The sequence below is a fragment of the Carassius gibelio genome, chromosome B11 (genome assembly GCF_023724105.1).
Source record: "Carassius gibelio isolate Cgi1373 ecotype wild population from Czech Republic chromosome B11, carGib1.2-hapl.c, whole genome shotgun sequence".
NCBI classification, from domain to species: Eukaryota; Metazoa; Chordata; class Actinopteri; order Cypriniformes; family Cyprinidae; genus Carassius; species Carassius gibelio.
Window position 1 is genome coordinate 25947891 of NC_068406.1, and position 24384 is coordinate 25972274.

Below are 24384 nucleotides of genomic sequence, written 5' to 3' on the forward strand. Positions count from 1 at the left end.
TACACGGCGGAATTTGGCAAGTGCGAATACAGAACTTGTCTTCGAGATGAAATGGAGCTGCTCATGTGTGTGCAAATAGCCTAATTCTGATACATGCGATGACTATGCATTATGACATGTAGGCATTTATATATATATATATATATATATTTAATTAGCCAACAAAAAAAATCTTATGCATTGCAATCCTTACATTTTTTATATTTGCCATGTCTGTGTGCTGCTGTGCATCCCTGTGTTTAATAAGCAGCGTGTACCATTGCGCCAGACTTTAGACCAGGTTTGAGCTATTGAGTCTATTTCCAGCTCCTTGAAATAGCAATGCACCAGCAATGCACCTGAACACACCTCTTTTTTAGCCCAGTACGCAAAAATTTGTGCAAATGCTTTTGCTAATTAAACAACGTAGCACTGGACTGAAACTAGCAAACACACTTGCGCTGCGCCTTGCATCACATTGCACAAAAAAATGTATTCCATGGCTCTATCTTCCTTATAGCAGCGATCATGACAGAAAACCAGACCAAAACAGTATATTCCTTTTATTTTTCCATTATATTTCTGCACGGTGCTTTTTGTTTCCATTGTATGTTTCTATGGATCACCTCTCCCATCCGGAATACCCCCTCCTCCTGCTGGAGAAGGGAAATAGAGTGTTCCTGGTCCTCGCTGCTCTAATTAGCTGCCAGTTTATACATCTCGTGCAGAGCACTGTCAATCCAAGATAGTCCTTATGCGAATTACGCTGCCTTTGTGGAGTGAATCTCAGGAGAATCTCGCCAGTTCCATTCCTGACCCAGTGTCAAGCTCACCATCTCCCCAATGTTCTCTCGCAGGGAACATCCACGGGGTTGGCCTCTTCGTGAAAACCAGACGCGTACCCTACCACCTCACAGGGCACATCTGCGGGTTCGGCCGCTTCGTGAAAGCCTGAAGCGAGCCCTGCCTCGCAGGGAACATCAGGGGACTCGGCCACTTTGTTAAAGCCAGAAGTGAGCCCTGTCGCCTCGCAAGGAACTTCCTGAGCCACTCAACCTCAGAGCCAGGTTTACGTAGTCCTCCAGCATCTCCTGGGGGTGCCAGTATGGCATGACAGTTTTAAAGGGCTCGCCTAGTCCTCCCCAGAAGAAGACCATTAAGCAGGTCTTCTCTGTCGCCGAAAACCGAGCCCTCAATGCTATCAATGTCAAATGCAGAAACATTAACTCATCCATTCATGACCTCAAGGTTAGATTATTGTAATGCTTTATTGGGTGGTTGTTCTGCACGCTTAGTGTTACTAGAACCAGGAAGTATGACCATATTACTGTTAACTGTTAACTCTGCATTGACTCCCTATCAAACATTGTATAGATTTTAAAATCTTGATTATTACTTTTAAAGTCCTGAATTATTGAGCACCTCAGAATTTTCAGTATTTGAACAAGCTATTATTGCACTATAGTCCTCCACGTCCACTGCATTCTCAAAACTCTGAAACTGACAATTTGATAATACCGCAAATATCAAAATCAACTGTGGGGTGGCAGCCCTTTTCCTAATTAGCTCCCAAACTCTGGAACAACATACCTAACATTGTTCGGGAGGCAGACACACTGTCAGTTTAAATCTAGATTAAAGACCCATCTATTTAATCTGTCTATTTAATCTGTCCGAATTTAATTTTCTCCAATTCAATTTGGATAAGACAGAGATATTAATTATGGGACCAAAAAAAAACATATTTCCAATGTTACAAAAACTGCATTCTTCCATCTTAGAAACATTGCCAAGCTACGAAACATGTTATCTGTTTCTGATGCAGAAAAGCTAGTTCATGCATTTATGACCTCTAGACTGGACTATTGTAATGCACTTCTCGGTGGTTGTCCTGCTTCGTCAATAAACAAGCTACAGGTAGAACTAACAATTATTGCTACATGTGTGACTGCATCATATCATAATTATTAATTAATAATATTAATAATGTTCATTGTCTAGCTGACTACGTCTTGTATTATTTTTTTCTAAAAGTCCTGTCAAACGTGCACAAACTGACAGTCATCACCATAAGCTACTACTAAATATTGTAGAAACATAATTTTCTGTAAAGTTGCTTTGTAACGATTTATATTGTAAAAAGCGCTATAGAAATAAACTTGAATTGAATTGAAAACTTGAATTGAATCTTAAACATAACACACTAACACATTTCTAATATTCAAATACATTAAAAGATGTTTAGGCTGGATTAGTAAGGAAAATCCTGAATTGGGAACATTTCCCATAACACACAATGTACTTGCTACATCATTAGAATGGCATATATTTTTCTGTTTCTCTCTTATTCCGAGGTCTTTGTAGCCACCAGATCCAGTCTGTATCCAGATCCACAGTCAAGACATTGTCTCCTAGATGGCCACCAGGACAAGACTACAGGAAACAGATGATTCTTCTGCAAAATCTGACTGGAACTGAACTGCTGGTTTTGACCGGTAAGAGGAGAACTGGCCCCCTGACTGAACCTGGTTTCTCCCATGGGTTTTTATCCATTCTGTCACCGATGGAGTTTTGGTTCCTTTCTGCCGTCACCTTTGGCTTGCTTAGTTGGGGACACTTAATTACCAACATTTTCGTTGACTTGATTGCACAGATACTATTTAAACTGAACTGAGCTGGATGATGACATAATTTAATTAAATGATGAACTGTCTTTAAGCTTTACTGACAGACTATTTTCCTATTTAATGCTGTTAAAAGCACTATATAAATGAAGGTGACTTGACTTGACAATAAAATACAATGTGTAAACATAAGTTAATAACTTTTACAGCATTTATTAATTTAGATTAATATTCATTTCTACATATACTAATACATTTTAAAATTTCAATCGGCATAATAACAACCAATAGTACTTAATAACTGCCATTGTTATAGTTAATAATAAATTATTATATTATATAATATTATATTATATTATATTATATTATATTATATTAATAAATGTTGTAAAAAAATATTGTAAAAAAAAAAAATCATGACCCCCCCCCCCCCCCCAAAAAAAAAACATCTCTCTCTCTCTCTCTCTCTCTCTCTCTCTCTCCTTAATTAAAAGTTGTGTAATTTGATTATCTCATGTAAATAAACTGTAGATGCAAATGGAAACACTGCAAATATTTCCTGTAGTCCATGGGTTGAAATGTTATTTACAGTAAACTCTGAAGTCCTGTTATGGACATCGTAATTTGTTATTTATGAAATGTGCACCTGAGGATGCTGTTAAGACCTGTGCTACCTGTGCATGCAGAGATGATCCTCAAGTGTATCAATCATTCATTAAAGGTTCAAAAGAAACCTTCTTCAAACACACACAACAATCTGATGCAACAGTCTCACTTCATATTAAGCGACCCTATAATACCTATGTACTTACATATAACTAGAAGTGTATGTAGTATGTAGTCACAGTGTAAGTACAAATTGATACAAAGTATCTACATATGTAATATTTCTGTAACTCCACACATGTAACAACCCTCCAAATGGTTTGTGTTATTAAAAATTTCTAACAGGACATATATATATATATATATATATATATATATACACGTTGTAACAACAAACAAGAGCAATAAGAGTATAAGAGCAATTAGAACCGTTTGATCTAGTGGGTGTAGATGGGTAGGTTTAGGGATATGTAAAAGTATCTCAAGTTGGATCTCAAGTTGGTGGAGTAGGTGCACCATTGTAGTACCAGTGTAACTCCTCAGCAGCTGTCCGCTTAATATGTAGTGTAACATTCTGGAAACCAACCACTTACACTGTGGTAACATATGTACACATCTAGTTAATATGTAAGCACACAGGTATTAGAGCCACAATGTAAAGTGGGACCACCAGTCTACTAAAATAATCCAAAAGTGGCATACAAAATTAAATGATAAATAAAAGGAAAAGGAAAAGTGTATTAGCGGTCAAAACTATTTAATTAGTCAAAGCATTTGATTAGAAAAAGAAAAAATGGATTAATTTCAGCCTTTGTTTGGATCAAAAAAAAAAAGAAAAAAAAGGCCTACATGGGGTGATGTTAAACACTTACAGCATTAATTTATTCAGATTAGTTTAAATGAAAAATTGAACATGACTTCAATTTACTTGAAACGTTAGAATAAAATATGTAATATTGTTATTTATCTGTGTGTGTAGCTCCACCCTTTAAATGCTTTTTGGATGAATCTGAAGTTATTTTGTTTCAGATAATTTAATATGAGGTGTGCTGTAAACCATTTTAATTAATCTTTTTGTGATGAACCACCACAATAATACACATGACACTTACACAAAGTTATAATTGACTGTCCTGTTTTTGTCTGTTATTGATATATCAGCACAGATTCAGCATGACTGATAAAAGTGAAGCCTAATACAGAATTTCTGTCTTTATCATTTATTCCATTAGATTAAAAGTATTTATGATTACATTTTCCTAATAAGCTAATGCATCACAACTTAACATATATATATATATATATATATATATATATATATATATATATATATATATATATATATATATATATATATATATATATATATATATATATATATATGTTATAAAATAAACTCTATGCATTTTAATATTATAGTTATATTTTAATATTATATATATATATAGTTCTCAGGCTGATGGCTTTATCAGTTTAATTACAATTGATGTTCTGAAAAAATATTGACCAGAGAGGATGCTGGCTGAAATATTTTCAGAGTTAAGATGAGTTTAACTGTCTTTTTAAACCAGGGGTAAAATAAAGCATAGACCATAGGATTCAGACCTGAGTTCATATGTAAGACCCATAATAAAACATTTATGGTTGTGGAAGAAGCTCCTGATATGGAACAGATATAGTATGGAATCCAACAAAGCAGATAAACTGTGACAATGATTCCTAATGTCAGAGCAGCTTTGCTCTCAGTTTTCCTTCTCACTGAACCTTCTTTTACACATTTTCCACCCTTCATCAGGGTGTTTATAACTTTCACTTGCTGATGTACAACATAGAAAATCCTCAAATATAAAGATATGACCAGGACACAAGGAAAAATAAAACACAAGATCAGATCAGTGATGCTCCAAGCAAAACCCATCATAACAGAACACTCTCCATAACACATGTTTGTTTTGCGTGAAATGTCAAAATAACCATTATCAATAACAAAGGCAGTGCTATAAGTTGAAGAGAAAACCCAGCTCAGACAGATGCTTATTATTGTTTTAGTCATTGTTATTTTCTGTGGGTACTGTAAAGGGTGACAAACAGCCACGTAACGATCAACAGCAATTAAAACTAAATTACTAAGAGATGCTGTGAGAAGCATCGCAAAAAATATTGAATAGACTCCACAGAAAGTGTCTCCAAAGTACCAGCACATCTCAATCAGATTTATGGCATCTATTGGCATCACAAGTCCAACAAGCAGGTCAGCCACAGCCAGAGAGAGAATGATCAGGTTGGTTGGAGTGTGAAGTTTCTTGAAGTGAGAGATGGAGATGATCACCAGCAGGTTCAGAAACACAGTCCACACTGACAGCAATGAAAAAAACATATACATGATATTGGATTCATGTCTGGAGTGTTTTCCCTTGATACATGATGAATTGATGGCAGGAAAGCAGTGTTGAATCTCATGATGCTCTGTCTCATAGACCATGTGTGATTCTCCTATCGTTACGAGTTCGTTCTGCTCTCCTTACTGTCCTTTCTTTTATACAGAATCTGCATCAGACTGACCAACCCATCTACCGCCCACACTGATGCTGCATTATAACATTATTTTCCTCCAACATTTTGAACTTTAATGTGACTGATGTGATCTTTAAACCCCTTATTTAGAACCTATACAGTATTCCTTTTATATTTGTTTACTTATTATCTTCCTATTAATTATCTTGATGGGTGGCCCTCAATAGTTTAATCGGTTCCATTACAGTTTCATAATGAACCAAAAATATTTATTAAACTTTTCATATTTGCCCAAAAGGTCTCTAACATTGTGCTTTGCAATTTAATTAATATATATATATATATATATATATATATATATATATATATATATATATATATATATATATATATATATATATATATATATATACACACACACACACACACACACACAGGTCCTTCTAAAAAAATTAGCATATTGTGATAAAAGTTCATTATTTTCCATAATGTAATGATAAAAATTTAACTTTCATATATTTTAGATTCATTGCACACCAACTGAAATATTTCAGGTCTTTTATGGTTTTAATACTGATGATTTTGGCATACAGCTCATGAAAACCCAAAATTCCTATCTAAAAAAATTAGCATATCATGAAAAGGTTCTCTAAACGAGCTATTAACCTAATCATCTGAATCAACTAATTAACTCTAAACACCTGCAAAAGATTCCTGAGGCTTTTAAAAACTCCCAGCCTGGTTCATTACTCAAAACCGCAATCATGGGTAAGACTGCCGACCTGACTACTGTCCAGAAGGCCATCATTGACACCCTCAAGCGAAAGGGTAAGACACAGAAAGACATTTCTGAACGAATAGGCTGTTCCCAGAGTGCTGAATCAAGGCACCTCAGTGGGAAGTCTGTGGGAAGGAAAAAGTGTGGCAAAAAACGCTGCACAATGAGAAGAGGTGACCGGACCCTGAGGAAGATTGTGGAGAAGGACCGATTCCAGACCTTGGGGGACCTGCGGAAGCAGTGGACTGAGTCTGGAGTACAAACATCCAGAGCCACCGTGCACAGGCGTGTACAGGAAATGGGCTACAGAGAAGCAGCACTGGACTGTTGCTCAGTGGTCCAAAGTACTTTTTTCGGATGAAAGCAAATTTTGCATGTCATTCGGAAATCAAGGTGCCAGAGTCTGGAGGAAGACTGGGGAGAAGTAAATGCCAAAATGCCTGAAGTCCAGTGTCAAGTACCCACAGTCAGTGATGGTCTGGGGTGCCATGTCAGCTGCTGGTGTTGGTCCACTGTGTTTTATCAAGGGCAGGGTCAATGCAGCTAGCTATCAGGAGATTTTGGAGCACTTCTTGCTTCCATCTGCTGAAAAGCTTTAAGGAGAAGAAGATTTTGTTTTTTCAGCACGTCCTGCCACCTGCGCACAGTGCCAAAACCACTGGTAAATGGTTTACTGACCATGGTATTACTGTGCTCAATTGGCCTGCCAACTCTCCTGACCTGAACCCCATAGAGAATCTGTGGGATATTGTGAAGAGAAAGTTGAGAGACGCAAGACCCAACACTCTGGATGAGCTTAAGGCCACTATCGAAGCATCCTGGGCCTCCATAACACCTCAGCAGTGCCCCAGGCTGATTGCCTCCATGCCACGCCGTTTGAAGCAGTCACTTCTGCAAAAGGATTCCCAACCAAGTATTGAGTGCATTTCCCTCATCATTTAGACAGGCACATATAACTCCACTACTTAAGAAACCCAACCTCAACCCATCTCTTTTACAGAACTACAGACCAGTTTCCCTTCTTCCTTTTATTGCAAAAACACTTGAACGAGCTGTGTTCAAACAAGTCTCTACATTTCTCACACACAACAATCTCCTTGACAGCAACCAATCTGGCTTCAGAAGTGGACATTCAACTGTGACGTCCTTGCTCTCAGTTGTTGAAGCTCTAAGACTGGCAAGAGCAGAATCCAAATCTTCAGTACTTATCCTGCTTGATCTGTCCGCTGCTTTTGACACGGTTAACCACCAGATCCTCCTATCAACGCTACTAGTGAAAGGCATCTCAGGAACAACACTTCAATGGTTTGAGTCTTACCTATCAGATAGGTCCTACAAAGTATCTTGGAGAGGTGAGGTGTCCAAGTCTCAACATCTAACTACTGGGGTGCCTCAGGGCTCAGTTCTTGGACCACTTCTCTTCTCTGTCTACATGGCATCATTAGGTTCTGTCATTCAGAAACATGGCTTTTCATACCACTGCTATGCTGATGACACTCAACTCTACCTCTCATTCCATCCTGATGATCCGACGGTAGCTATTCACATCTCAGCTTGTCTATCTGACATTTCTTCCTGGATGATGGACCATCACCTTCAACTCAACCTTGCCAAGACAGAACTGCTTGTGATTCCAGCAAACCCATCGTTCCATCACAATTTCACCATCAAGTTAGGCACATCAACCATAACTCCTTCAAAAACAGCTAGAAGCCTTGGAGTTATGATTGATGATCAGCTGACTTTCTCAGACCACATTGCTAAAACTGTCTGATCCTGCAGATTTGCTTTATTCAACATCAAGAAGATCAAGCCCTTTCTTTCGGAACATGCTGCACAACTCCTTGTTCAAGCTCTTGTTCTGTCCAGGCTGGACTATTGCAATGCCCTCCTGGCAGGTCTTCCAGCCAATTCTATCAAACCTTTAAAAGTAATTCAGAACGCGGCAGCAAGATACATTTTTAATGAGCCAAAAAGAATACACGTCAAACCTCTGTTTATCAATTTGCACTGGCATCCAATAGCTGCTCGCATAAAATTCAAGGCATTGATGTTTGCCTACAAAACTACCACTGGCTCTGCACCCATTTACCTTAATTCGTTACTTCAGACTTATGTGCCATCTAGAAGCTTGCGTTTTGCAAGTGAACGTTGCTTGATTGTGCCATCCCAAAGAAGCAAAAAGTCACTTTTACGGACTTTTAAATTAAATTTTCCCTTCTGGTGGAATGAACTCCCCAACTCAATCCGAGCAACTCAGTCCTTAGCCATCTTCAAGAATTTGCTTAAAACACATCTCTTCCATCTTTATTTGACCCTCTAACTTTAACACTCACTATTCTAATTCTATTCTATAAAAAAATCTAACTACCTTTCTAATCTTTTTTGTATTCTATTTTCTATTCATTTATTATGCAATTGTATATGTATGTGTGTGTGTATGTGTAAAGACCTCTAACTAGCTTGCTTCACACATAGGCTACTCCGTCTGTAGTTCCATGCGTATGCGTATGCGTTTCGTTTTTTTTTTTTTTTATTCACCCATGTTAACAGATTCCAGCGTTCACACGGTTGCGATCCATCAGTGCTTTCCAAGAGCTTTGCGTCTGCAGCAGGGCAGTGATCGTTTACGTACCGAGTAGCGGACTGCAAACGTGTCCTGTGTGAAAGCACAATGAGTATGAGTCCGTGCTGCTTCAGCACCACATATGTAACTCACACGGACTGTATACGCACTGCAGACGGATTACGTGTGAAACAGGCGTGCGTCTTGTGGAGGTTTCCATTGGGAAGCTTGTTTAAAAAAAAATAAAATAATACCCTGAAGCAAACCCAGCGACTTCAGCTGCATCCCTGTTAGCATGTCATGTTTGATGTGGTAATTTCACACTAGGCATACACACAGGTTTAAAGACTCATTCTCGCCCCCTATAGATTCGGCTAGGTATACAACTGCACTAAAATATCATGGTGAAAGTCATCATATCTCGCGTAGTATAGACCCAGCTCTCAACCCAGCTCTCAACCGTTAACCAAGAATAGATTAACGGCGATATTTTTTTTGTATCGCCCGATGGGAGTTTCACGTTAACACAGCACGTTAACTGCCCACCATTAATATATATATATATATATATATATATATATATATATATATATATATATATATATATAATTCTGTCGTGCTGTGAGTTCCAAAGTGAAGCACAGGATTTTGTTTACGCAAGAAGCTGAATATGTGGTGTTTTCAGCAATTTGGTTCCAAAGAATGCAGCAAACTCAATGTCTACATGTGTTGTGAGTTTAACATATATTTGGGAATGTAACATCAGAGCTGGATTTACCTACAGTAATTAATGACATGTGGTTGCATAGGGCCCCATGTCATGGGTGCAGACAGCAATGCTTGGTAACAATACCTTTGATAAAGATTGCTTGTGGCAGTGTTAATGTTTTTAAATTAATAAGCAGCACTATCAAGTGAAGAGAAGATGAAAGAAAGTGAGGTAAATAATTGCACGTTAATAATAAAGAAAATCAGACTGGATGTGTGCAAGACTATTTGAAAACATTTAAAAGATGCACTGAGGAGAAGCCCAAACTAAACTCAACGGCCATGTGATGCTGACATAATTATGGTCCATGATATTGGTAGAATTGTAATAAACAATTATTTGTGGCTGTATATAGTTCTCAAGATGGAAATGACATTTAGCTCCCACTTCATGTCATGCCCCTGGACTCTTTCTGTGTATTTTCCCCCCGTCCATGTGCCTGCTCTGACCTAGTTTTCCTATGTTAATTGTTCAATCTGATTTCAGGTATGTCTCCTTGTTTCCAAATTAATTTCTGTACTTTAGCTTTAGTCATTTTAGTCTATGTTTGTCAGATCTACTATGCTGTGTTTATGTCTCATTGCCAGTGGTGGACGAAGTACACAAATCAAGTACTTGAGTAAAAGTACAGATACATATAATAAAATATTACTCCAGTAAAAGTAAAAGTACTCCTTTTTCAATTTTACTCAAGTAAAAGTACAAAAGTACTCAATTTTTTATATACTTAAGTAAAAAAAGTACTGCAAGATAGATGTTTGCAATTTTATATAGGCTACTTAATTTAATTTTATATTAGCACATTTTTTTATAATCCTACTGCTCAAAATACCTTGGATTTTTTCCAAAATAACCACTATATGGAGTCAAGATATTTTTGTTGTTGATATGGACTACACTGATTAGAGTAATGTTCACTGTGAAGCTTACACTGTGATGTACCTGAGAGTAAACAGAGATGACCATCTGATTTTCACCAGTAAGAACAAAGTATTTTAAAGTTAGTTGTTTTACAGAACATCAAAGTTACAGTACAGACTAAAAGTTTGGACACACCTTCTCATTCAAAGAGTTTCCTTTATTTTCATGACTATGAAAATTGTAGAGTCACACTGAAGGCATCAAGGGCTATTTGACCAAGAAGGAGAGTGATGGGGTGCTGCGCCAGATGACCTGGCCTCCACAGTCACCGGACCTGAACCCAATCGAGATGGTTTAGGGGTGAGCTGGACGGCAGACAGAAGGTAAAAGGACCAACAAATGCTAAGCATCTCTCGGGGAACTCCTTCAAGACTGTTGGAAGACCATTTCAGGTGACTACCTCTTGAAGCTCATTAAGAGAATGACAAGAGTGTGCAAAGCAGTAATCAAAGCAAAAGGTGGCTACTTTGAAGAACCTACAATATGACATATTTTCAGCTTCACACTTTTTTGTTATGTATATAATTCCATATATAATTCCACATGTGTTAATTCATAGTTTTGATGCCTTCAGTGTGAATCTACAATTTTCATAGTTATGAAAATAAAGAAAACTCTTTGAATGAGAAAGTGTGTCCAAACTTTTGGTCTCTACTGTATATATGACATGATAATAAGGCCTGAAGTTAGGAAGAACATTTTAAGGAAAAAAATAATAAAACAAATTTCATAATGATTTTTTCCTTCTCAAATCTTGTCTGTGGTTTAAAAACACCCTTAGCCAAACGGGGTGCATCTCTTCCCACTGATAATTACTGTAGTTACCATGTTCTGAACATCACATCCTTTCTTTTCTAACCAGATGTAATATATATATATATATATATATATATATATATATATATATATATATATGTGTGTGTGTGTGTGTGTGTGTGTGTGTGTGTGTGTGTGGCTGAATAAAAATATTTGGACATTATAAAAATTACATCAACTTAGCACTAACAAGCTTGTTAGCTAGACAGTTAGCATCAGCTAACAATATTTACTTATTTTCAGTACGATGAACATTCATGTCTGTCTACTCGTCTAGTTAATCCAAACAATATACATATGTATATAATAAAACTGTTAACATTACGGCAGCGGTGAATTTGAACGTGCATGAGTTATTGTATTTAATCTGTGTTATTTTATGGGGGGGTTTTTTGTTGTTGTTGTTTTTTTTACGTACAATTGATGTGTCTGCATCGTCTGCACTCGAGCATTTCAGTGGGCTTAAACAGATCACTCTTTACAACGGATTTAGTTCCCAAACAACTGACAGTTTTGACCTAAATATGATTTTCAGTTACAATAATTAATCCAAAATTTCGACATAACTTACTTTTAGCAACATCAGACGCACGCGCGCTCACAAGATCACCCGGTTCTTACTTCTGGAGACTCGCACTAAACGGTTCATTTGAATCAGTGAGTGGTCGACTCCAGAACAGCTGCTATCCGATCATTCTAATTCGTAAACGAATCGTTTGGTGCGATTCGCGATCCGATTTAAAAGTTTATTTTGAAAAGACTCAGTTCGTTCATGATGAATCAGACACCGCTTCTGCGTGTCGGAGCACGTGATATATTATAGGGAGTAACGATATGTTTTATGAAATGTAGTGAAGTAAAAAGTACGATTTTATGCTTTGGAATGTAGTGAAGTAAAAGTAAAAGTTGCTCAAAATAAAACTACTCCAGTAAAGTACAGATACTTGAAAAATGTACTTAAGTACAGTAACGAAGTAAAGCTACTCCGTTACTGTCCACCACTGCTCATTGCTAATTACTGAGTTGGATTTACCCTTGTGTCTTGGATCTAATAAAGACAATTTTTTTTTAATTCCACGGCTCTGTGTTCCTTTCAGCAGCGATCGTGAGAGAAAACCAGCCCGAAACAGTTGAATCCATGTGTTCCCTCCATTTTTTTTCCATTTTTTTTTTATTTTCTTTTTTCACACTGTGCTTTTTGTTTCCATTGTTTGTTTCTATGGATCCCCTCTCCGATCCGGAATAAGTCAAGTCACTTTTATTGTCACATCACCACAGCACATGTGCCTTGATGAGTGAAATTCTTGGGAGCTTGCTCCAGAAATTACAGAAACAATTAACATATAACCAAACAGGCTTCAACAGGTGAAAGTGTGCAATATGCACATACATATAGTCAGTACACACAGTGTACTATTAGACATACTTACAGTTAACACTACACATTATACGCAATATGTACATACATACAGTTAGCACTACAGATTAAACACTATACACGGAATGTACACTATACACCACACTGTACAATGTACTATATGTACTATACAATGTACAGTATACACAGAATGTACACGTTCTACATTATGTAAACATACGGATACAAATATGCTAAGGTGCAACAAAGTGTACGTGAACTGGATACAGAAAATGTTATTGATGTGCATCGGATGGTATCCAGTGGTGACGGGTAGGTTATTGTATTAAATGCAGTGTATATGTATAGTCCAGTGTTGAACTGTAAACATTAAAGTGCAGTGTGTGCCATACCATATTGTGGGAGTATGCTGTAGGATGCTGTAGGGTGTATTAAAGTGTATTACTGAGTCTCTGGAATACCCCCTCCTCCTGCTGGAGCAGGGAAATATATAATTCAAGGGCCATATCAGACTGTTCCTGGTCCTCGCTGCTCTAACCAGCTGCCAGTTTAAACATCTCGTGCAGAGCACTGTCATCCCAAGATGGTCCTTGTGCGAATTACGCTGCCTTTGTGAAGTGAATCTCAGGAGAATCTTGCCAGTTCCACTCCTGACCCAGTTTCAAGCCCACCATCTCCCCAGTGTGTGGAATGCATGCCCATGGCCTCCACTGACGGAGAGCACGAGTCCGGCAAGTGACCAACGAGCCATCGGTGCATGGTGCAACAGTGCTGACGATCACTGCAGAGCCAGAGCTGCTAGTGACGTCAGTGCTAGTGATGCGCCTTCCGGGAGGGGGGCGATATGTCACGACCCTGGAATGTTTCTGTGTGTTTTTACTTCTCCATGTGCCTGCTCTGACCTAGTTTTCTCATGTTAATTGTTTAATTTTATTACAGGCATGTTTTTGTTGTTCCCAAATAAGTTGTGTACTTTAGTTTGAGTCTGTTCAGACTATGTTTTTCGGGTCTACTATCTTCCATTCGTGCCATTCTTCTTTCCTGAGTTTGATTTACCCCTGTGTCTTGGATCTAATAAAGACTATTTAGTGTATTCCATAGCTCTGTTTTCCTTCTGGCAGCGATCGTGACACTTTAAGTGAACCTTAGATCTCATCTACAAGAGTGATTTAAATGCCGATGGTGTAAAAGGAGGGGAGACAAAAACACAAAACATTACAACAGAAATGTTAAAGTGTTTAAAAAAAATATATAAATAAAACATTCTTTATTTTAAAAGTTTATTCTGTGGCATTTAAAAAATATTTGGTGCCTAATTATACTTCTTATGGGAGCCAGTGGCTCCTTAAGTAATTATTATAATTTTTTAAAATATTTTTAGTATTTTTTTTGTTAATATGTTAAAAATAGACATGCTAATAAGCAACTACTTCAATTAATAGGGAGAACTGGTCCCTATACTAAAGTGTTGCCACTTGTTTTTATTTGTTGCTATATCCATACCATTGATATACTGTATGAGTTCCTCAGATATTGAAAATATTTAGAAAAGTTTGTATATTATTGATTTAATTCAGTATTCAAACACTACAGCACAATAAAAAATTGATTTGAGCCATAAATTCAAAATATTGCTAGAATATTGATATTAATTATGTCTACTGTATAAACATCGAAGCCTTGACAAGAACAACAACAACAAAACACAGGACTAGGACTTGTGATTTAAACATTAGCTTGTGCTTTATCAGTAAAGAAGAAGAAGTATATGTGTTGGGTATAAAAGCCCACAAAAATTATGATCTATTAAAAACTCTGATTATAATCTGTAAAAATGTCAATGAGAGAAGATGCTGTCTGAAATATTTTAAGAGTTAAGATGTGTTTAACTGACACTTTAAACCAACGGTAAAATAAAGCATAGACCAAAGGATTCAGGCCTGAATTAATATACAAAATCCATAATAGAAATCTTACTATTTTGAAAGAAATTACTGTATTCACTGTTAGAGATAAGATGTAGTACGGAATATAGCAAAGCAGATAAACACTCACAATGATTCCTAATGTCAGGGCAGCTTTACTCTCAGATTTCCTCCTTGCTGAACCCTCCTTTATACATTTACCACTCTTCATCAAAGAGTTTATAACTTTCACTTGCTGATGTACAACATAAAATATCTTCAGATATAAAATTATAATCATAGTACAAGGAAACAGGAAAGACAAGAACAGATCAGCCATACTCCAGGCAGAGTTAGTCATAAAGGGACACTCTCCATAACACCCATGTGTTCTGCTTGATGGATCAAAATATCCGTTATCTGTTATGATGGAAATATTGTATGCTGAAGACCACATCCAGCAGATACATATGATAATCAAAGTTTTAGTTGTAGTTATTTTTTGTTGGTACAGTAAAGGGTGACACACGGCCACATAACGATCAACAGCAATTAAAATCAAATTATAAAGAGATGCTGAAATAAGCAGCCCTGTTATTGCCAAAAACAGTCCACAGAAAGTGTCCCCAAAGTACCAGCACATCTCAATCAGCCTTGAGGCCTCTATGAGCATCACAAATCCAACAAGCATGTCGGCAACAGCCAGAGAGAGAATGATCAGGTTGGTTGGAGTGTGAAGCTTCTTGAAGTGAGAGATGGAGATGATCACCAGCAGGTTCAGAAACACAGTCCATGCTGACAGCAATGAAAAAAGCATATACATGAAATTGGATTCATGCCTGGAGTGTATTCCCCTGATACATGATGAGTTGATGGCAGGAAAGCAGTATTGAATCTCATGATGCTCTGTCTCGTAGGCCATGAGTGAGTCTTCTCCTGTTAGGAGCTTGTTCTGCTCTCCTTACTCTCCTTTCATTTATACAGTGTCTGGATCAGACTGACCAACCCATCTACCGCCCACTCTGATGCAGCATAATGACATTTAATTATTTATTATAAAGGGAATTATATTATTATATTATATTATTTATTGAATAGGGAACACTTGTTTTTTTTTCACTATAACGACTTTCCCTTCAATAAACTCCTAATTTGCTGCTTATTAATAGTTAGTAAGGTAGTTGTTAAGTTTAGATGTTGGGTAGGATTAGAGATGAAGAATAAGGTCACGCAGAATAAGACATTAATACGTGCTTAATTAGTACTAATAAATGGCTAATATTCCAGTTATATGCATGCTAATAAGCTTTTTTTAATAAACTTTTTTTTTTCTTTTTTACAAATAAATGTATGAATATTAATTATTATTTAGTATACATTATAACACTAAATTACAATGGTAGGGTATTATCTTGTGTAAACCAGCCTCAGGATAGCAATGATATGAGTGTTATATACAGTATAGTTATGTTATATATACCGGGCCGTTGAATGCTTGAATCTGATTGGCCTACAAGCTTTCTGAGGTGTGCAATTATTTTTTGGGAAACACACGGCGAACGTAGTTCCAGGCAGGTCTATTGACCGCATTACATTTCCATATCACTTTGCATACTTAACTGTAATAATGGTCATGTACTTTGCACAAAAATGTGTTGTCAGCATTGACCTGGTGATTTTGTGAGTTAGCCTGTGTAGTGTAGCATCTGAATAGCTACACATGACATTTCTCACTGGCGAGGTAATAACAGCACTGTTTAGTGATTCTGCAGCAGAAGAGTGTTGATGGATGCACAGAGCTACGTTAGACTAAGGCCCAATCCCAATTCTATTTTATACCCCTTCCCCTTCCCCAACCCCTCCGCCTACCCCTTCCCCTTGTCCCTTGAAACAGAGTGAAAAGGGGTAGGGAGAAAATATTCCCCTTAGGATTGGGAAACCACTACCATGACGTCACATGCCATCATTCGTCGTCTAGCTCTTACAATACACACATATCCTAGTGTGCATTATCGTTCTGTATTAATGAGCTGCTTACTGACACACACACATATCGGAAATCACGCAGCTCACACATTCAGGAGAAAATAAACTTGTCAACACTGCCCCACGACTTTTATTAAATACAGTTTATATACAGAATCGCTACATTATATTTTCCAGCGATGAGAGGATACAATCACTGTTTTTAAGTAAACTCACTCTAAAAAGATAAATGCACAGACGCGAATACACGCAACTTCCATTCCTTTCTCTCTCTCTCTCTCTCTCTCTCTCTCTCGAATAGGCAATATTTGAGAAAATGGTTTAGCGATTTATAATTATTGGAGGGATTAGCCCCCATCAATGTCTATGGCAGTTATCGCCCTGATCAGACATATGCTGTGGCACTATCACGCAGTCTGTAATGATATGACGTTAGCAAATATTAGCGATTTTTTGACAACATGAGGGTAAGTTATTAATGACATAATTTTGCTATTTGGGTGAACTCAGAGGCAGTGTCAGCCACAATAAAAAAGTTAACAGCTTAAGTCATTTGTAGATTAATGCGTATTGAAGACGTGAACTGTTTAAAACGATTCAATTCAATTTGGTGAACTGGTTCAAAAAGATACGGTTACATCAAATGATTCATTCGCGAACCGGATATCACACACTGCTTTGTTTTGAACTCTCTCTCACAACACGGAAGAGAAGACAATGCTGATATTTTTGGACCAAAATGTATTTTCGCTGCTTCAAAATATTCTAACTGACCCTCTGATGTCACATGGACTACTTTGATGATGTTTTCTTACCTTTCTGGACATGGACAGTATACCGTACACTCAGTTTCAACTGTGACTGAGACTGAGAGCTGGGACTGAGAGCTCTCGGACTAAATCTAAAATATCTTAAACTGTGTTCCAAAGATAAATGGAAGTCTTGAATTTACAAAAAAAAAAAAAAAAATGGTAAGTGGTTGCAATCAATTTATTTTAGCTATATTTAAATAAACAAATTTAGTTGATTAACTTTCAGCTAAAGTTGTATATTTAAATGTAGCTAAAAAGAAATTGATTACAACCACTTACCATAATTAGGGGCCAAGCACCGAAGGTGCGTAGGCACCTATTGTAATCGTTCGCATTATTATTATTCTTCTTCCGCCGCAAGTCTATAGCAGCCCATAGAACCGATTGCGGGAAAGTTGTAAAATTTGGCACACTGATAGAGGACCGTCCCAACATTAACTATAGCAAATTTGAAGTCTCTAACACCTACTCTCTAGCGCCACCACTTGTCCAAACTTTCAATGTTTGTATGCTAATAACTTTTGAACTGTAAGCCAGAAAATGGAAATTCTTTTTTCCTCTGAATCCTTGGCTCATGCCAAGTCGAATGAACCCCAATATTCAAAAATCGCAAAGTTTAGTTTTTCCGCTATTTTCAACTTTTTGAAAAACGTACTTTTTCGAACTCGTCCTAGACAGTTTGTCCGATTTTCACGAAAATAGGCTCAGATCATCTTCAGACCATGCTGGCAAAAAGTAATGGAATTCAAGTTGATTCATTCAACCGTTCTCGAATGACACGTGAAAAAATATGACGAAAAGCACGCACAAATACACGTGAGGCTATATCTCGGCAACAGTCTGGCGTATTGAGACCAAACTTGGTGTGTGTTATAATCAGCATGACCTGAGCCTACCTGCAGTGTTTCGACACAGCGCCACCTAGTGGTCAGGAGATATGAAAAATGCATATTTTGGCTTATAACTTCTGAATGGTTTGGCCAAAAATCACAAAACTGGTCTCTGTAGATTCAGTGCGTCATGTCGAGTCGAATGATATCCAATTTTCCCGTGTCGGCCATTTTAGGCGTCGGCCATTTTGAATTATGTTTCAAAATGCTGTATTTTTTGAACGCAGCATTGTATCGTTTCGCAAATAATTACAAACATATTCGGCTCCATGCCCTGAAGGTACTCAAAAAGTTTGGTGGCAGCGCCACCTTGTGGCCAATAGTTATAATGAAATATCACATAAATGCTAATAACTTTTGAATAAATTAGACTATTACAATTAAAATGGTCTCACTACATTCCGTGGGTCGATCCGAGAGCGTTGATACCAATTATGCGAAAATTGGCTATACTTCCTGTCCGCCATTTTTATTAATGTTGAGAACCTACTTTTTCGAAGTCCTCCTAGACCGTTAGTCCGATTTTCACCAAATTTGACGTGAATCATCTTCAGACCTTGCTGGCAAAAAGTTATGGATTTCGTGTCGATATACGAAACGGTTCTCATTTAGTGCATCAACGAATTTGCTGGAAGGGTGCCAAAATGCATTTGAGGGTGTATCTCTACAATGCTTTGACATACTTGCACCAAACTTTGTATGTGTCATCACCACCTCACACTGACCATGCCACATAAATTTGGTAACAGCGCCACCTATTGGTCAAGAGTAATAAACCATTCATTAACCATGAATAATTACACTTTTAAAAATGCTAATAACTTTTTATTGCATTAGCCTATTTGAATGAAAATGGTCTCAAAATATTCCCTGGCTTATGCCGATAACATAGATACCAAATATGCCAGTGTTTGCTGAACTTCCGGTACGCCATTTTGATTTATGTTGAAAACCTACTTTTGCGAACTCCTCATCAACTGTTAGTCCGATATTCACCAAAATTGAATCAGATCATCTTTAGACTGTGCTGACAAAATGTTATGGATTTTGTGTTGATAGATAAAACCGTTCTCGTATACCACCGCAACGAATTTGAGGCACAATGCCAAAATGACACTTCAGGCTGTATCTCTGCAATGCTTTAGCATATTGACACTAATCTTTTTGTGTGTTATTGTCATCACTGACAGAACACACCAATATGATTTAATTACAGCGCCACCTGTTGGTCAAGAGTGATAGGCCATTTAGTCTTATTACTAGTGGTTGTATTTATGATTTTTCAGCCATTTTAATTACAATCATCCTAAAATTGCTGTAACTGCTCACTGTTGCATTTGATGTGGTCCTCCATGCCATGCTTACCTCATAAATTTGCAGTTGGAGTGCTTGGCCCCGTAATTGCTGCTTGTTATTATTATTATTATTATTTTTTTTTTTTTTGTAAATTCAATGAATCATTTTTTTCAGTGTACTGTAGGTTAAATTGTTATTCATGGCCATAATAACTAATCCTACAACTCTGACCAATCATTGACTGGGTGTATCACTGTTATAAAACACAAAAAGTTAATGATGTCTACCTAATGGATAATGTGAGCAATAATAATTCAACAACTCAGAATAAAAGCATTATTCTCTCCAAAATTACGTCAATGTTTACCCACCCTTGTGTTTTTCTAAAGCCATATGACCTTTTTATTCTACAGAACATTAAATAAACATTTTGAGAGAAAAAAAAAAATCCTGCTCATGCTTGTCCATAGTATGCCAGTGAATGGAGAATACTTTTAAGCTTTGAAAAAATTGGATTAGTATCTTAAATCGATCCCATTCTAACATAACTCTATATGTTCTTCAGCTTGCTTCATGAAGCAGGCCTCTGTACTGCTGTATTACAGATTTACTGCAGCCAGTTGCCACTGACTGTGCAGTGAATGAAAGTGATTTAACTGTGCCACAGTCACTGACATACACTCATGTGAAGTCATGGCTGTTGTTGGTGCATCAGTGGCCATAAATACAATACCAATAAACCAAATCAGATAAGTATCAACTGACAAGCTGTTAATCGATAGTGGTTGATATTTGTCCTATTGTACATGTTAATGGAGAATGGCTGATCATGCTTAAAATCAGAAGCTATGTATGTATATTGTAGCATGTATGTATTCACAGACACGCAGACACACAAAGTGCTTTTTTTTTTTTTTTATCATGAAATGGATAACAGTAAACTCTGAAGCCCTGTTATGGACATCATGGCTTGTCATTTATGAAATGTGCACCTGAGGATGCTGTTAACACCTGTGCTAAATGCGGAGATGATCCTCAAGTGCATCAATCATTAATTAAAGGATCAAAACAAACACAGAAAAACACACACAGCAGTCTGATGCAACAGCTGCTGCTTTCTACTGAAAAGTCAGTGATTTAAGAATTATTTAATAATTTAATGAATAAATTAATCAATCCACTAAAATAATCCAAAAGTGCCAAACAAAAAAATACATAATAAATAAAAAGAAAATTCTGTGAGCTTTCAGTTAGCCTTTGTTTGCATTTTAAAAATGTAATTAGGTAATGTTGAGCAGTTACAGTATGGTATTAATTTATTCACATTAGTTTATATGGAAAAATAAATATTACTTAAACTTAAAATTACTTTGTTTCAGATGTTTTAATCTGTGGTGTGCTGTAAGCCTTTTTAATTTTTCACTTTGTGATGAACCAACATGATAATATACTTGACACTTAAATATAGTTCTATATGACTGTCCTCTTTTTGTCATTGTGTTTTTGATCAACACAGCTTCAGCATGACTGATAAAAGATTTGTGTTATTGTTCTATTTTCCATATGAGCTAATGCAACACAACTGAACATTTTGTCACTTAAACTTACTGTGTGAAAAATAGTTTGCTTAATTGTTCAATACTGACAAAAATGGTATTTGAAAAGAGTATAATTATAAAGGAATGATACTCAATGAAACAAACTACATAATGTTAAAACACATGTGTTGTTAATTATAACTTTTATTCTCAGAATGATGACTTTATCAGTTTAATTACAATTGATGTTCTGAAAAAATATTGACCAAAGAGGATGCTGGCTGAAATATTTTCAGAGTTAAGATAAGTTTAACAGTCTTTTTAAACCAGGGATAAAATAATGCATAGACCATAGGATTCAGACCTGAGTTCATATACATGAACCATGTCAAAACATTTATGGTTGTGGAAGAAGCTGCTGTTATGGAACAGATATAGTACGGAATCCAACAAAGCAGATAAACTGTGACAATGATTCCTAATGTCAGAGCAGCTTTGCTCTCAGATTTCCTTCTCACTGAACCTTCATTTATGCATTTGCCACCCTTCATCATGGTGTTTATAACTTTCACTTGCTGATGTACAACATAGAAAATCCTTAAATATAAATTTATGATCAGAATACAAGGAAAAATAAAAGACATGAACAGATCAGTGGCTATCCAGGCAAAACCCACCAGAACAGAACACTCTCCATAACACATGTTTGTTTTGAGTGAAATGTTATTAATTACGAAAGCAGTGTTATAAGTTGAGGCGCAAACCCAGCTCAAACAGATGCTTATTAATGTTTTAGTCATGGTTATTTTCTGTGGGTACAGTAAAGGGTGACAAACAGCCACATAACGATCAACAGCAATTAAAACTAAATTACTAAGAGATGCTGAGAGAAGCATCCAAATTAATATTGAATAGAGTTTACAGAAAGTGTCTCCAAAGTACCAACACATCTCAATCAGCTTTATGGCCTCTATGGGCATCACAAGTCCAATAAGCAGGTCAGCCACACCCAGAGAGAGAATGAGCAGGTTGGTTGGACTGTGAAGCTTCTTGAAGTGAGAGATGGAGATGATCACCAGCAGGTTCAGAAACACAGTCCATGCTGACAGCACTGATACAAACACATAAATTATGTTGTATTCATGACTGGAGCGTTTTCCCTTGATACATGATGAGTTGATGGCAGGAAAGCAGTATTGAATCTCATGATCCTCTGTCTCATAGGCCATGTGTGAGTCTCCTCCTATTAGGAGTTTGTTCTGTTCTCCTTATGGTCCTTTCATTTATACAGTGTCTGGATTAGACTGACCAACCCATCTACCGCCCACTCTGATGCTGCATAATAATTTTTTTTTCTACACATTTTTTTATCTACACTATGGTAGCCTTCAATAGTCTATTCTCTTCCACCAGAGTTTCATAATGAACCAAAAATATTTGTTAACATTTTCATTAGGGTTGTCCTTGACAAAAAAAAATCTGGTTCACTAGTAGTCATTGATTTTAAGCATACGTCAACTAATCACATGTATATTAATACAATATTTAAATCTAAAATGCTAATGAGGCTACAGTTGCCTATTAATCGCTCAAGGGCACGAATAAAGCTTGCCACAGCACACCAGCAGAAGTAATGATGAATGTGTCATGGAAAAACAGTAAGATTAAAGTGCATTTACATTTTAATAATCTATTGATAAACTTGTGGATTCAGATTAAGAGTGACACTGCCTTGTCATCCTCACAGTAGTGGATGCGTCTGCATGCAAATTTCATGTGGATTACATAATCTGACAATTTACAGTATATATGTCTATATATTTTTTTCAGATTTGAAGTAGACATTTCAGTCCGTCTCTCTCTCTGTATTGCTTTTTTTGTTTAGTTTTTTATGTATGTAAAACAACTCAAGTTCACAGAGGCCGAGTTGGCAGAAAGTGCATCCTGTTTGCACAATGTTTTGTTTTTTCTAGTGAGTGAGTGCACACAAATAAATGCATAGGCTTTACAGATTCCAAAGATATATTACTCTTATCTGTTTTATGCGTTTTTTGTGTTCATGGAAACATGGCAACAGCGTTCCAGACGGCAATATAGAGTGCAATCAGTTGACCTGCTATCGAGTGGACATAGCTCTCATTGCGGGAGGTAAATCACATGGTGGCAGGCTTTGTGTTTACATCAGTGATGTGTGGTGCTGGGATGCTGTTGTGGTCTCCAAACACTCCTCACCCCTGGTGGAGTTGATGATTATTAAAGGGATAGTTCACCCAAAAATCTAACATAATTCATGAAATAATTTAGATTTTTGGGTGGACTATCCCTTTAAGTGCTTGCCATTCTATCTAATATTGAGGGGCTGTCATGAGGAGCATGAGTTCCGAAAACCAGGTCCGGGTGAGCCAGTAAGGCGCAACCAACAGGACCAGTTCCTCGTCCTCCCTGACCTTGCAAAGTGTCTGTGTGAGCAAGGCTCACTGGGGGAAATGCATACTTGCATAGAGCCCGAGGCCAGCTATGTGCCAGTGCCTCCGTGCCCAAGGGGGCCTGGGACAGGGAACAGTACAGCTGCAGTGGGAGGACTTGTCAAATAGGTCTACCTGGGCTTCCCCAAATCGACTCCAGATCAGCTGGACTGTCTGGGGATGGAGTCTTGAGAGTGCATGGGCTACACGGCTGAACTCCCCCGGGATGTAGATAACACTCAGCGACTTGTGCAGCGTCTGACTCCAGAGGAGGAGATGGCGGGCGAGTAGAGACATGCAACGTGATCGTAGACCAGCCTGTTGGTTGATGTACGAAACAGCCGCAGCGTTGTCTGTGCGGACCAACACGTGCTTGTCTAGCAACAGCGGCCGAAACCACCATAAAGCTAGATGCACTGCCAACAACTCCAGACAGTCGATGTGCCAAAGAAGTCGAGGTCCTGTCCAGGACCCTGAAGATTGAAGAGAGTTTCCCTCATCAGTTTGTTTAAAGTTAAAAAAAAAACTGAATGTATTTTTTT

General features: G+C 37.3%; 2 protein-coding genes and 1 pseudogene across 3 annotated transcripts in view; all 3 read right to left on the reverse strand.

The window, feature by feature from the left end:
- The window catches only part of LOC127967792 (microtubule-associated proteins 1A/1B light chain 3C-like), a 207145-nt gene that overhangs the window by 7294 nt on the left and 175467 nt on the right, over positions 1 to 24384 (reverse strand). The window lies entirely within an intron of this gene.
- Positions 4687 to 5736, reverse strand: LOC127967791 (trace amine-associated receptor 13c-like). The gene has a single exon (XM_052568472.1). The coding sequence runs from the start codon at positions 5689 to 5691 to the stop codon at positions 4687 to 4689; it is 1005 nt and encodes a 334-aa protein (XP_052424432.1). The 5' UTR covers positions 5692 to 5736.
- LOC127967789 (trace amine-associated receptor 13c-like) lies at positions 21614 to 22660 on the reverse strand (annotated as a pseudogene).